This window comes from Rattus norvegicus, chromosome 3 (genome assembly GCF_036323735.1).
Source record: "Rattus norvegicus strain BN/NHsdMcwi chromosome 3, GRCr8, whole genome shotgun sequence".
Classification (NCBI taxonomy): Eukaryota; Metazoa; Chordata; class Mammalia; order Rodentia; family Muridae; genus Rattus; species Rattus norvegicus.
The window spans coordinates 94,471,718-94,488,283 of record NC_086021.1 but is presented as its reverse complement, the minus strand read 5'-3'; the positions used below and the strand labels follow the sequence as shown (position 1 = coordinate 94,488,283).

The 16,566-nt window shown below is 35.1% G+C and overlaps 1 protein-coding gene across 1 annotated transcript; it reads left to right on the top strand.

The window, feature by feature from the left end:
* The first annotated feature begins 8,988 nt into the window (after positions 1–8,988).
* Positions 8,989–9,909, top strand: Or4p20b (olfactory receptor family 4 subfamily P member 20B). Its single transcript, NM_001000339.1, has one exon. The coding sequence runs from the start codon at positions 8,989–8,991 to the stop codon at positions 9,907–9,909; it is 921 nt and encodes a 306-aa protein (NP_001000339.1).
* Positions 9,910–16,566: the final 6,657 nt, after the last annotated feature.

The window sequence follows — 16,566 nt, the reverse complement described above, 5'->3', positions numbered from 1 at the left end:
AATGTGGTATATCTACACAATGGAGTATTACTCAGTATCAAACACAATGACTTCATGAAATTCAGAGGCAAATGGAATGAACTAGAAAATATCATCCTAAGTGAGGTAACACAATTACAGAAAAGCAAGCATGGTAAGTGGATATTAGCTCAGAAGCTCAAATTACCAAAGATACAATCCACAGGCTATGTGATGCTTAAGAAGAGGGATGACCAAAATGTGCATGCTTCACTCCTTCTTCAAAGAGCAACAAAAGTATCCATAGGAGGGGATATGAAGGCAAAGTTTAGAACAAAGGCTTAAGGAACAGCCATTCAGAGCCTGCGCCATATGTGCCCCATATATATATATATATATATATATATATATATATATATACACAGCCAACAAGACTAGATAAAATTGATGAAGTTACTAAGTGCATGCTGACTGTATCCAGATATAGATGTCTCCTGAGAGAAACAACCAGAGCATGTCAAATACAGAGTTGAATGCTGGTAGCAAACCACTGAACTGAGAACAGGATCCCCATTGGAGGAATAAGAGAACGGATGTACTGTATTGTTTCTATTTCCATTTTTCAATCCTGGACTGTTTTTGTTCAATTCCTTCACCTGACTCATTGTGTCTTCCTGTAACTATTTAAGGGATCATTGTGTTTCCTCTTTAAGGGATTCTATTTGTTTACTTGTGTTGTCTTTTATTTCTTCATGTGAACTATTTATGGCCTTCTTAAAGTCCTCCCTTATCATCGTAAAATGTGATTTTTTTATCTAAATCTTGGTTTTCTGGTTTGTTTGGATATGCAGATTTTGCTTTGGGGGGAGAGCAGGATTCTGATGTGGACAAGTAGTCTTGGTGTTTGTTGCTTAGATTCCTGAGCTTGTCTCTCAACATCAGGTTGTCTCTGGCGTTTGTTTGTCTTGCTGACTCTGATAGTGGTTTGACTATCCTATAGGCCTGTGTGTCAACACTCCTGTAGACCTGTTTTCGTTCAGCTGGGAACAGAGAGCTCTGCTCTCAGGTGTGTAGGCGCTTCTGGAAACTGACTGTCAGCTCTCAGCTTAGGCAGAAACCCGAAGAGTCCTGCCCCTGACTGCTCCTAAGTCCCTCTGTCCAGGGGGCACAGATGGCACGAGGCAATTTACCTTTCGGTCAGAAATGTGGGCAAAGAGTAGTCTCCTCTGAGTTATCAGGAGTGTCCACACTTCTGAGGGTCCAGCTCTCTCCCCCACAGGATTTGGGTGCAAGGAGATGTGGGACAGGTTCAGTTCAGTTCTGAGTGCAGGCTGGACCCAGCCGGTTCCTGTTGCTGAGTGCTCCAATATTCCTGTATCCAGAGGCATTATGCAGTTTTCTCTTGGGCTAGGGATGTGGGAGAGGTGGGCAGATGTGGCAGACTCTCCTATGGTCTCAGGATAACTTCTGTGTGTTCAGGTCTCTGCCCCAAGGGATTTGGGTGCAGGGAGCTTTTCTATCAGTTCATTTCAGTTCCAGGCACAGCCAGTGCTTATGAACTTCTTTTCTATTAAGGTCCTGCAGTTATTGGTCCACTGTTCTGGATTGTTTGATTATTTTACTACTAATGCAATTATAATATTCTTAGTTTTGACATTTTCATGTTATGTATACATAATGTATAAAGAAGTATGTGTGCTTGTTTTACATTGTCTGGGCAGAATACAGTGAGTGTACATTTGAAGACAATTGGTTAGTTTTAGCAATCATCCAAGATTGCTACTGAGTCTTTCTAAATGAAAATTGAAGCCTTTCTATTAGATCCAGATGTCATTAGCCTTGCTGGTCAAGTAGTATTTGATGATTCAATTTTTCTTCGTTCTGAGGCTGAAATGAGGAGATCTGCTATTCTAGATTTTTTTCTTGAATTTTTCAGGATAGAAATTTCTTCCTCATTCTGGTACAACAAGCACTTTAACCACTAAAATATCTACCATTCTTATGCTTGTAATTTCTCTATTCCAAATGTGACCAATGCCAAACCATCACCTCAGAAAACATGCATCTAGAATCAACAGGCTACATTTTGGAAGGAGTATAGATATACAAATACATGTATGTATGCCATAGTGACTACTGTAAAAAAAATTAAAAAAGGTCATGAATTTGAAGGACAGCAGGGAGGTTTGAAGGAAATAAAAAATGATTTTTAAAAAGATTAAAACGTCATTTTAATAATCATATAAGCTTATTATTCTACCTCCTTGCTTTAATATCACATTTCAATTTTCATTCCTGCACTTCACTTACTTTTATTTGGTTATAAATGATGGTATTTGGTTTGTATTGCTTCCTGGTTGATCTTTCTAGTGTGCAGATAACCAATAAACAATCATAACAAATTTATAGAATTTTTGTTTTAAGGTAATAATTAATGCAAAACATTCATTTTTTAATGATTTTACCCATGAGCATTTAAACTTTGTTTGTCTCTTTTGATGCCAATTCTCCAATTCATCCAATGATCTCTTCTTGAATTCATGACAATTACGGGTATAATTATGCTGTATGCCTCTTCCTGAGTCCAATGAATACTGCCTTGATTTATATGTATGTAGAACTAGTTCTTTAACACTGAGTTCTGGAGCCTGAAGAAGGGATAAAATTACTCGATCTCCCTCCTTTAGTAGTTACTGATACATTATAGGTTTCTTTTTATTTAGTTTAGAAAAGACATTATTCAGGGGAGGGGAGTCGAGGGTAGTAGGGACAGAGAAAGGCAGAGAGGAAGAGAGAGAGAGAGAGAGAGAGAGAGAGAGAGAGAGAGAGAGAGAAGAAGAAGAAGGAGGAGGAGGAGGAGGAGGAGGAGGAGGAGGAGGAGGAGGAGGAGGAGGAGGAGGAAAGGAGTAAAGGCCAGCCATGAGCACATGGAGAGAAGGAGGGAAGAGAATGAGGAGTGAGGGGGAAGAAGGGGAGAGCAAGAGAGGAGCAAGACAGCAAGGCAGCAGGCGAGTCCCTTATAGGTTTTCTTCTTGGAGATTGGCCTTCTGAAAAATTTCTCCATCCATTTTGCCATTTTGATTGGTATAATCTTTTATGGTCTTTTATAGTCAGATATGCTGTCAAGCACTCATGAAAGCAGCAGCCCTGTCCTATCTATAAAATCTATTGTGCAAGCCAAGAAAGAAATTAGGGAAACGACACCCTTCATAATAGACCCAAATAATATAAAGTACCTCGGTGTGACTTTAACCAAGCAAGTAAAAGATTTGTACAACAAGAACTTCACGACTCTGAAGAAAGAAATTGAAGAAGACCTCAGGAGATGGAAAGATCTCCCATGCTCACGGATTGGCAGGAATAATATAGTAAAAATGGCCATTTTACCAAAAGCGATCTACAGATTCAAGGCAATCCTCATCAAAATACCAATCCAATTCTTCAAAGAGTTAGACAGAAAAATTTGCAAATTCATCTGGAATAACAAAAAACCCAGGATAGCTAAAACTATCCTCAACAATAAAAGGACTTCAGGGGGAATCACTATCCCTGAACTCAAGCAGTATTACAGAGCAATAGTGATAAAAACTGCATGGTATTGGTACAGAGACAGACAGAAAGACCAATGGAATAGAATTGAAGACCCATAAATGAACCCAAAGACCTATGGTCACTTGATTTTTGACAAAGGAGCCAAAAACAACCAATGGAAAAAAGATAGCATTTTCAGCAAATGGTGCTGGTTCAACTGGAGGTCAACATGTAGAAGAATGCAGATCGATCCATGCTTATCACCCTGTACAAAGCTTAAGTCCAAGTGGATCAAGGACATCCACATCAAACCTGATACACTCAAACTAATAGAAGAAAAACTAGGGAAGCATCCGCAACACATGGGCACTGGAAAAATTTTCCTGAACAAAACACCAATGGCTTATGCTCTAAGATCAAGAATCGACAAATGGGATCTCATAAAACTGCAAAGCTTCTGTAAGGCAAAGGACACTGTGGTTAGGACAAAACGGCAACCAACTGATTGGGAAAAGGTCTTTACCAATCCTACAACAGATAGAGGCCTTATATCCAAAATATACAAAGAACTCAAGAAGTTAGACCGCAGGGAGACAAATAACCCTATTAAAAAATGGGGTTCAGAGCTAAACAAACAATTCACAGCTGAGGAATGCCCAATGGCTAAGAATCACCTAAAGACATGTTCAACATCTTTAATCATAAGGAAAATGCAAATCAAAACAACCCTGAGATTTCACCTCACACCAGTGAGAATGGCTAAGATCAAAAACTCAGGTGACAGCAAATGCTGGTGAGGATGGGGAGAAAGATGAACACTCCTCCATTGTTGGTGGGATTGCAGACTGGTACAACCATTCTGGAAATCAGTCTGGAGGTTCCTGAGAAAATTGGACATTGAGCTGCCTGAGGATCCAGCTATACCTCTCTTGGGCATATACCCAAAAGATGCCCCAACATATAAAAAAGACACGTGCTCCACTATGTTCATCACAGCCTTATTTATAATAGCCAGAAGCTGGAAAGAACCCAGATGTCCTTCAACAGAGGAATGGATATAGAAATGTGGTACATCTACACAATGGAATATTACTCAGCTATCAAAAACAATGACTTCATGAAATTCATAGGCAAATGGTTGGAACTGGAAAATATCATCCTGAGTGAGGTTACCCAATCACAGAAAAACACACATGGTATGCACTCATTGATTAGTGGCTATTAGCCCAAATGCTTGAATTACCCTAGATGCCTAGAACAAATGAAACTCAAGATGGATGATCAAAATGTGAATGCTTCACTCCTTCTTTAAAAGGATACCCTTGGCAGGGAATAGAGAGGCAAAGATTAAAACAGACACAGAAGGAACACCCATTCAGAGCCTGCCCCACATGTGGCCCATGCATATACAGCCATCCAATTAGACAAGATGGATGAAGCAAAGAAGTGCAGGCTGACAGGAGCCGGATGTAGATCTCTCCTGAGAGACACAGCCAGAATACAGCAAACACAGAGGCGTATGCCAGCAGCAAACCAGTGATTTGAGAATAGGACCCCCGTTGAAGGAATCAGAGAAGGAACTGGAAGAGCTTGAAGGGGCTTGAGACCCCATATGAACAACAATGCCAAGCAACCAGAGCTTCCAGGGACTAAGCCACTACCTAAGGACTATACATGGACTGACCCTGGACTCTGACCTCATAGGTAGCAATGAATATCCTAATAAGAGCACCAGTGGAAGGGGAAGCCCTGGGTCCTGCTAAGACTGAACCCCCAGTGAACTAGATTGTTGGCAGGAGGGCGGCAAGAGGGGGAGGATGGGGAGGGGAATACCCATAAATAAGGGGAGGGGGGAGGGGGATGTTTGCCTGGAAACCAGGAAAGGGAATAACACTCGAAATGTATATAAGAAATACTCAAGTTAATAAAAAAAAAGATTTAAAAAAATCTATTGTGCAGAAATTATCCAGATCCTCTGGGTCTTCCAATCTTTTTATAATGTCTTCATTATTATTCCCTGAGCCTTAGTTATATGGATTATTGTATACATGTCCCAATTATAGCTGGGTACACCAATTACTTACTCATTGCACTTTTACATCTTGTGACACTTTTAATATTCTCTGCTGTATACAGAATCTTCTAGACATGATGGAAGAGAGACATTATCTTTGAGTAAAACCAAAGTGTTAGAGGAAAACATCCTGCTACCAAATTCCTCAAGTAATATGTTTTCCAACTGCCTTACAAATTTCTCTTCTGTCCCATTGAGAATGATGAACTTTAATCTTTATACTTATTTTCCATATAGTGTATTTTAACCATTTTCCTCCCTCAACCTTTCTGAGAGCTTCCTATCTCCCTATCCACCCATCTTTAAATTCTCTCTTCATTAAAGTCCTAGCATAAAAGCAAAAACCAACAAGACAAAAAAAATGCCAAAACATGAAATCTATAACCCATCCCCCAAATAATACTACCATTAGTTTATAACCATATCTTCAACAATGAGCCTATTGTGGACACTTTATACTGAGATTGTAATAACTACACACATAGACAGAGACAGACAGACACACTCATACACACACACACACATACACACACATACACACACACACACACACACACACACACACACACACACACACAATTCCCTTTATGTCTTCTATCAAGAATCAAGAATCCTGCTCCCGCAAAAAACCTACAATGCTCCTTTAGAGAGTCTTAAATTTTCTTCATGTTCAGAGAAGAAAATTTCTTTCTAATCCTTAAGGATCTTTGGGTCTCATCAGTAATATTACCCATGGGAAACACTGTGCTTAGACTGTGGGTACTGCAAGGAAAAAAGTAAATTGTCCCTTTAAAATTCATAAGAGGCCTTAGAGTGAGGAGTGCAAAGGTGAACAGTTGATTATGCTGTTCCATAAACATAATTTAGAGAAAGCTTTTAAGGGAAGATGTTACCCTGCATTCAAATTTAAAGCTGTGATGATTTCTTTTGTTTGTCCTTGGCTTATGTTGTCTTTTCATAATTTGATATGTATCTGTGAATTTTTAGCTTTGAATATGACTGTAAATGGTACTTTTGAAATGATCTCATTAGTCTCTGGTAGGCTAAGTATGAAGAATAATTAGTCTTCAATATGAAAGATAAATTTCTTATCTACTGAAAAAATATAGCAGGGCAAATCCATACATTTTAAATCTTATTCTTCTTAAACAGTAGTGGAATTTTCAACATAGGAAAGAGAAATGTAATCTTGGAAATGTTTTGAGTAGTTAAATTGATTAGGACTGGTTTACAGTCTTCTGTTTTATTTCAGGTGCTCATGTCTTGACAAGTCAGCAAGATGAGCACTGACAAGGGTAGTTGTATGATGTGCAGTATTACACACTAATCAGAAGGTTGTACATAAGTCATGTGCAGGTAGGTGTTCAATGTTTATCTTGTTTTTAAGTTATGAATACAGGTGTACAGGTGTTATAAAATATTGAACCAATGGGCTTGGATCCTGTTGTTATTTGTAAGTTCTTCTAATTGCTAGATTATTGTATTTGACTTCTTTTATGGAACACATTTTCTCTATAAATAAAGCATAAATTTCAAATATAAATCTAATTTATTTAAAGAAATGAAATATTTACTATGTTTTGTGAAGGTGCTATCACTTGTATACTTTTAAAAGTTAAGTTCTATTGTTTTAGTGATTATATGGGAGAGAAAGAATTAGGAAGAACTCTCAAACATGATGTATTTCAGACTTCTATTTTTACTGTAATAAAAAAAATAAAATTAAAACTTTTTTTTTTTCGGAGCTGAGGACTGAACCCAGGGCCTTGCGCTTGCTAGGTAAGCGCTCTACCACTGACGTAAATCCCCAACACCAAAATTAAAACTTTTAAGTCAATGTAATACATAATTTTTTCTTAAGCTTTAATTAAAGCCTCAAGTAGCTATACAGGTCACCACTACTGAAATGATAAACTATGAAAAGTACATATTAATACAATAAACATGATTTTCAATGAAGGGTCCTCTACGGTTAGTAAAAAAGGATTTAGGTTTATATAGAAATTCCTTCTATGTACCATTTATTTTGGCAGTAGATACAGAGAATAAATACATGGTTCCTGTTCTTCTCCTGCTTTTTTTTTTATTCAGATAGCAAACATTTTGCAAAGCATTTTTTCTCTATCTTTATTAATTGGGTATTTCTTATTTACATTTCAATTGTTATTTCCTTTCCCAGTATCCAGGCCAACATCCCCCTAACCACTCCCCTTCTCCTTCTCTATGGGTGTTCCCCTCCCCATCCCCCCCCTTTACCACCCTCCCCACAACAATCCTGTTCACTGGGGGTTCAGTCTTGGCAGGGCCAAGGGCTTCCCCTTCCACTGGTGCCCTTACTAGACTATTCATTGCTACAAATGCAGGTTGGAGCCCAGGGTCAGTCCATGTATAGTCTTGGGTAGTGATTTAGTCCCTGGAAGCTCTGATTGGTTGGTATCGTTGTTTATATGGGGTCTCAAGCCCCTTATAGCTTCAGAATATTGTTAATAATATAGCTACAGAATAGAAAATACATGTGAATCCACAAAAATTTCTGAAACAGATTCAAACTAATATATTTTTACTAAAAAGCTAAGATCATATACTATCTTCAGATTTGTTGGTTACACATAGTAACCACACTATACTATAGTGTGTAGACTTCAAATTATCTGTGAATTACAGACGTTTTTCTCAAGTTTTTATACACCTTAAATGACTCTAGATTTACATAAATATAATCCTTTATACTAATGTATAGATGTATTTCTATAGTAGAAGTGCAAAAAATTTTTATTTTTTTCAATATCTCAGTACTGAAAATTACTATATTTTTATTTTCTTAATTATTTTCAGAAGATAAACCACATAGTATATATTATTAACTTCAATAAATGATTCTCATTTCTCTATCTCTCTGCCATAATATTTCATGGACTGTTTCTTACCAGTCATATAAGTCTCATTTTAAAAAATTTTTAAAAGTCAAATATTTCCCTTTAGAAAATAATAAGGTAGCTACTCCATTTCATGTTGGTACTACTAGGGTACATAATGCTTTCCAATAGTCTCTGTAACTGAATGTCTAAATAAGATGTAATTCCCACATTACTTTATATGATTTATCTGTTTCAAAATTTTGCACACAGAAATATCACATTTTACTTTTTATTGGAAAATTGAAATAGTAATTTATATTTTAATAAATAAGAATATATTGATATCATTAGTAAAATATATTATTAGAGATAACCAATTAGGAACTATTTGAAATATGAAGTTTAAATTCCAAATACCAATGATATATTTATTGATTTATAAATTATCAACTGGTTTTTGTTACAATACTTGTTTATAATGCTGGCATATTTGTAATTACATAGGAAATATTTTACCTAAATCCTTTTCCCATAGATTCTCAATTATTCTTGTGGGGAAGATAATAAATGGAATGCCAGAGGAACATATCAGAATTTCTCCTAATGGGGCTGTCTTCCAAGCACAATATTGAAGTGCTTTGCTTCATTTTCTTCTTATTCTGCTACTTTGACATCTTGTGTTGGAATCTGTTCATCCTTTTCTCAATTAGAAACAGTTCTCTGTTCACTCAACCCATGTACTATTTCCTCAGTCATTTATCTTCTATGGACATTTGCTATACCTCCTGTGTGACACCCAAACTGATTGGGGATCTGCTTGTAAAGAGAAAAACCATCTCCCATAGCAACTGCATACTGCAGGTATTTGTCATGCACTTCTTTGGAATGATTGAAATCTTAATCCTGACAGCCATGGCCTTTGACCGCTGTGTGGCCATCTGTAGGCCTCTTCACTACATGGTCATCATGAGCAGATCCAGGTGCCATGTTCTTATCTGGGCTACCTGGGTTGGTGGTGTTGTCCACTCATTTCCCCAGGTTATGATGCTAATCTGTTTGCCCTTCTGTGGCCCCAATGAAATTGACAACTACTACTGTGATGTTTTCTCTTTGCTGAAAGTTGCTTGCACTGACACCTACATCACTGGTATCCTCATGGTTGCCAATTCAGGAATTATTGGTTTTGTAATCTTTGTTCTCTTGTTTGGTTCATATGTAGTTATACTGTTCACATTAAGACATTACTCAGCAGAGGGGAGACGCAAAGCTCTTTCTACCTGTGGGTCCCATATCTCTGTGGTTATTTTATTCTTTGGGCCTTCCATCTTTTCCTACCTTAGACCACCTACCACTTACCCTGAGGACAAAATCTTTTCTCTGTTTTACACTATTATTGCTCCTATGTTCAACCCCCTCATATATACTCTAAGAAATACAGAGATGAAGACTGCCATAAAGAAGATTTGGTGTCAGATGACATTTTTATGAGAAAAATATAATTAATTTGTTTTATTAATAGGATGTTTAAATAGTGCACAGCTATGAAAGTGAATTTATCTTCAAGAGGAACAATTATTAAATTTACGGTTCAACTTTTGCTCATTCATAATTAGCAAAAATGAGATAGAAAGAATAATTTCTAACAAATATTTTGCACTGCAACCTATTAAGAACATGAACATCAAAATTATTCCAGGATTAAGAAATTATTGTTATGTTACACAATCATTTTCAATATGCATTTAGTGTTACTAGCTCCTTAACATGATATATAATGATAAAGTTTTTTTTCAAGTACTAGGAATAGATTGAAACCGTCTTCAGATATGTTATAGTAATAAACTTTTTAAATGTGACAGGATTTGTACATAACCTCTTATATACTGATCCTCTGAAACAAATCATTTTATGAAAAGGTGAAAAAAAAGAATTGGAGTGATTCTGACACAAAAAAATTCATCATGAATTCAGCTGAGAGTTGCTACCCTGACAGGCATCAATTGGAAATAGCATCTTTGTTGTGGAACAATTGGTGTTGACATCCACTTTGCCATCATGGGATTTTTGTCCAGAGAGAACATGTATAGTTCTTGACTTTTTGTCATAGTCTGTGTGGTTTCTCCAGTATATCAGTCCTGCTGTATTTGAATGGTGCTTTTCCTTAGCATCTTTTACCACCTCTGACTCTAACAATTTTTGTTTCTTTTCAGCATAGATGCTGAGCCTTAAGGGAATGGTTTACTAATGCTGAGTGTTAAAATGTCTCTCACTCTCTGCATATTGTCCAGTTGTAGGTCTCTATTTATTTCCATCTCCTATAAGAGGAGGCCTCTCTGATGAGGGCTGTGTAATACATGGATTTATTTTTTATCAATATAGCAATTTTGTTACTGAGAGTCGTTTTATTTCATGTTTCCTTAGCATAATAATAGTAGTACCTATTTCCTTCTTTTTAAACTTTTCCATTGGTTATTTTATTTATTTAAATTTCTTTTTATTGGATATTTTATGTATTAACATTTCAAATATCACCTTTCCCAGTTCCCTTGTCTCCCATTTCCCCTCCGCCTGCTTCTGTGAGGATGTTTTCACTCCCACCCAAACATTTCCAACTCAAAACACTGGCATTCCCCTAAATTAGGAAAATGAGCCTTAACTAGACAAAGGGCTTCTCCTCCTATTGATGACAGACAATGCCATCCTCTGGTACATATGTGGCTGGAGCCATAGGTACCTCCATGTGTACTCTTTGGTTGTTGGTTTAGTCCCTGGAAGCTCTGGGAGGTCTGGTTAGTTAATACTGTTGTTTTTCCTATAGGGTTGCAAACCCCTTCATCTCTTTCTGTCATTTCCCTAACTCCTCCATTGAGGTCTCCATGCTCAGTCCAATGGTTAAATTTCTTCTAAACTCTGGTTTTTATGTTACATGTATTCTATTGCCTTCATTTGTTCCAAATTTCTTGTTCTTTTTAGTGTATTTCTTCATATTTCATTTTTGCTTTCATATATGTATATGTTTTTCTAAGCTCACTCCTTCCCCAGAAAACCTATTTTCTTCAGTTTTGGTGGGAATCACTTACTTGTCTAACAACAGAAAGCAATATATATGTTTCATGTTTGATAGCCAGTTTGGATGCATTTTCAAAGCACTCCATGATTCCTCTTCCTAGACCTAACTGTCTCCATTTCATCATGTAACCATGCAGATTCTATGAAGAGTAATAAGTTTAAATTAGTGGAGCTAACACAAGGATGACATGTAGACACATATTTGGTAACTCTTAGTCCTGTCAATATTACTCAAGTGCCTATCGCCTGGAGTCAACTTTCCCTGCCATATATAAATTTACTTCACTATTAATTTTGATTCATATTCTCATACTTTATCTCATTTATGTTTATCATGGAAGGGTCCATGGACCTTTCATTTCAAGGGACATGCTCTTGAACATATTGGAGATATACCTCATGCTGCTCAGAGCTGCCTAACAAAATGATGTGCAGGCATTAGACCATGTTCTAGGATGGTAACCTTGTAAACTTTCTCTTCATATGTCGCTTACCTAATCTGCCCTTCTATTTGCTTTTGCCATGAGAATAAAATAGGTATCAATATAAAGGATATACTGGATAGTCCATTTCATCTTTTATGTATGTATAACAATCAAAACTAGAATAGAAATTAAGACTATGGTTGTCATTATTGTAAGTATTATATAACTACAAACTATTTAATGAATGTAACTTTTATATATCAATGGAAACACTTGCTACCAACTTAAGTAAATTTGTTAGCCAGACAAATTAAAAGCATAGACAAAAGCTCATATCCTTCCTTAGGATCTATTAACTTTCTTAAGTCATACTTATTTAAGCTTTAAACAAATAAACAAAGCTGTTTATTTAATTATTCATTAATTCATTATTTCAATGTTCTTTCTCATTTCCCATTTCTATTGAAAATATATTTCTCATAAAATAATCCTGATTAATAATTGGATATATAAAATATAAATAAAAATATAAAATATTATTTTCTTTCCTCCCCAGCACAGCATAGTCTCCTGGAAATATGTTTTTTTAAGGTTTCAGATCTTTTATCTTTATTTTCAGTGTTCCCTGCTGATTTATTAAAATGTTCCAATGTTAAATTTTATAATTTCTGAAACTTAAAGTAATAAATTAAAAACACACCCTCCTCCTGCGTATGTTTCCTGGACACTTGCTGCAACTTTTTTATTCCTGTGTCTTCATGATTTATTTCATAGTAAGATAAATTAAGCCATGGTTTCTCAACCAAGTAGTGGAGAAAATTTTCTTAAAGACTATTTTAACAAATTTCCAGAACAAGGTCTTGGATTTTACTATTTGTATTTTGTTTCTTTAAACAAAATTAAGTGGTTTTAGGGTGTATCAGGAGACTGTGTTTGAAAACTCTCACTCTTTTTTCCCATTTACTGCCTTTCACTGCACTAGGTATTAGTGTGTATTCATAGAATTGGTATACTTGATATTATTATATCAATTGCTGTAAAAGGCAATGTTTAATTTCACATGTTTCTTCTTTCCTCTGTGTTAACACATGTAGCTGTAGGCTAGGTTAGACTTGAACTCCCAACCCTTTTACTTCAGTCTCCAACTTTCTATACAATAGACATGTTTGGCCATGATCAGGAATATTGGTATTCTGCATATTATGATCTTTAGACCATCCTAATTTTAACATAAATCACAAGGATTATTGTTATATGGTAAGTGGTATTGTGTAAGGAATAAATAAACAAAAGTATGTGCATGGACATATTGTTCATTTGTTCCTGTGTATGTGTGTGCGTTGTGTTTGTGACAGTGATAAAGAACAAGAGGTTATGAACTTGAGAGTGAGGAAGAAAAGGGGTTTTGAGGGAGGTTGTCTTAGAGTAGCTGAAGGGATGAAAACAAAAATGGAAAATGATAAAATTTAATTTCAATTAAAATCATATTTTAAAAATACATTATCTCTATTGAGAGATATGTGAAGGAGTACATGAAGAGATCATACAGGGAGTGAGAAATGAAAGAATATTTTAAACAATTCATTAATTATGTTTTTAACACCCTTCAAAACAATAGCAAAGGAAACTAGTTAGTTTTCTTCAGAAATTCTACCATAACAAGAAAAATAATCCCACTAATGTAGAAGTAAAGGATATCATCTTCTCTTAGAAAACTGTAAAACAATGGAGGCAATATGTCTTTCAAAATTACTAAATTTAAATTTGTTTTCACAAGAAAATTTGTGATATTGTGAGGGAATCCAGTCACTGACAACCAGGGGATGAATAGAGCCTGGGATCTCTATGTCGCTAGCAACGTCATGTGTGGTTGGAGGGTTATTTATAACCCACATCTGGAGTTAGCTTCAGCTTTCTGCCAACTTGGCCCTACAGAAATTTCTTCTGGTGAGTTTATAATTTTGTAGATAAACCCAAGTCTCTTCTGAAAGGAAAAAAATCAACATACAGAATTAAGGACAAATAGCTTCTTTAGACTTTACATTAATTTATATCAATATCAAGTAATTTTCTATCTGTTTCTTACCTAAAGTAATTTTTGTAAAAGAAATAGATGTTATGATCTGACTATTTTGGATCTTTAACTCATTCCATTTAAAGTTCTTTCTGTCTATAAGAACATAACCCTTACTTCTGTAAATGTTTCATGAGTGAAATTCATTAGGTGTCACTAATTTTTAAAAAAAATTCAAGATATTTTTGTATAAGCATATACTAGCAGAGGGGGGTGACTACGGTGGTGAGGGGGAGCTGGGTGGGTGGGTGGGTGAGCACCCTCATAGAAGCAGGGTAACGGGTTTAGGATAGGGGCTATGCAGAATGCACAACACGAAAGGGAAAAACATTTGAAGTCAAAAATACATAAAATATCCATTTTTTAAAAAAAGAGTGCCAAAAAGTGTGTAGAGGAGAATTAAAATGTAAGTGTAGAAATCCCGGGAAAAAAAGTATAAAGGAAGTGAAATAATGGATGCACAAAGGGTGAAACCAGATGCTAGTATAAATAATTTTCCCTTCCCATCATCTTCTTTGAGTATACTCTCTGCTTTTTGCCTCCATTATTTAGAATATAATCTAAGTAAATGTTAAATATTATTTTGAGATCAATGCAAAATGTCATCTGCAGAGATTAAAATGTGACACATCAGAGATAAAGGTGGGCACAGGTAAAGGTTTGAAAAAATCAAATGAGGGGAAATATCACAAGAATATTCAGTAGATCAATGGAGTGAATGATTAAGCAAAAAGTTATTTACAAACTACCAAGAAATTCAGAAGCACAAATTGAAACAAGAACTACATTGTGGCAAGAACTACTTGCTCCCTACATACTCATCCGAGGTAAGCAAAGAAAAACATACAAACCAACAAAAATCAAACTCACATTAAAAGAGAATTAACTGAAGTTAACCCCTTCCCCCAAAAAAGAACAAGCGAAATTGAAGCACCTGAGTGTTTATTTAGTTTCCTTTTTTGAAGTAGACTGTGTTGATGGTTATGAAGATTATTGAATAATGAAAATTATTAAATATTTGAAGTAATTTATTTTAATCATTCACGAAATACTTAAGAATGAATGCTTGGCCAATATTGCAAGCAGATCAATAAAAGCAAGAAGACTGGACAGAATTAATTTGATCCCCTTTACAGGATAGAGTTACCTGATGAACTTATCTAATACTTGAGAGTTAATCATTTCAAATTAGCTAATGATAAAAATGTAGCTTATAAATGTACTTACCAGTCCTACTATCATCAGAGGAAATCTATTAGAGGATAAAAATCACACAGAGCAGTGGGAGGTAGCTGGGACTCAAAGTGCAATATAAGTAATTATCTCAGTGTTTGCTGGAAGCATGTAAGACATACCTTTACAAAAAAGGATTAAGTTTATGAAAATCAAATACAGATGGAGATTACTGTTTTACTTGGCTTTAAATACTATTCCATTATATTTAGATATAAGGCCTTAAGATAATCATTATTATATTAAGGACAATATACTCTTTGGTAAAATGGGTTTACTAAGACTTCTTAGTGCCATTTCGTTTAAAGTATTACTTCCTTCAGGGAACGTAGGAACAAGGAGAATGGGAAGGATAGAATATCATGGTAAGAGTATAACTACTTCTATGAGAATAGCTTACCAAGGTCAGATATTTTATCATGCTAAAACTATAATAAATCCTAATTATTACACTTTCATATGTTTAAAGTTTGAATAAAAATTAATTCAGCAATGATTGGGAGAACAAGCACACAATCTTAGTAAAGTATTGTTATACATTTTTTAAAAAATATGTCACCATTGTACACATTCAATTAAAAGCAAATCATTTATAGAGTAAAAAACTAGATTAGGAAATGTGTCATCATTTTTTTCTAATTCTTCTCATGCTCTAATAGGTGTGAGAACTGAAGCTGAAGAATATATAGATTTTTCCATAAGAAAATGAGCCTTATTTTTTCCATAAATACATAGAATATAAAGGACAGAGGTATACATCAAGGGTATAGTTTTATTGACTGTATATTTTTTTCATTCAATTAGGTACATTTTAAAACTCAATTTTTTCATGCACTCACTAGTAATATGAGACTGCCTTGATTCAGTAAAAGCTATAATTCTGATGGCAAAAATAAGATAATGTTGAAAGAGGTGAGAAAGTACATGTTAAGTTCATCATGTGACTTTGGATGTATTCACTTTATGTAATATATTGGGCTCCAGACCTAGAAAATTCCACTTTCAAACTTCTGACATGTTGTGTGATCCTTTTGTGGGTCTCTTTACTTGATCATGTAAACTCAATTAATTTTTACATTTCTCAATCTACAATTATTCTCAGATATATAAAAAAGTAAACTGAACATGGCAACATATTTAATTTTTTTTATTTTTCTCCTCTGTTTTTACATTTAAACTTAATACACAGGAGACAATTATTTGAGTTATTTTTGAGTGTTGAAGGAAATGAACTAGGAACACACTTGATGTCAGATCAAACTTAAATTCATTGCTGAGTTAAATTAGAAGACAATAATGTTTTCAATTTTAAACTCTCAATAGAAATTTATAGAAAGAAAAAAT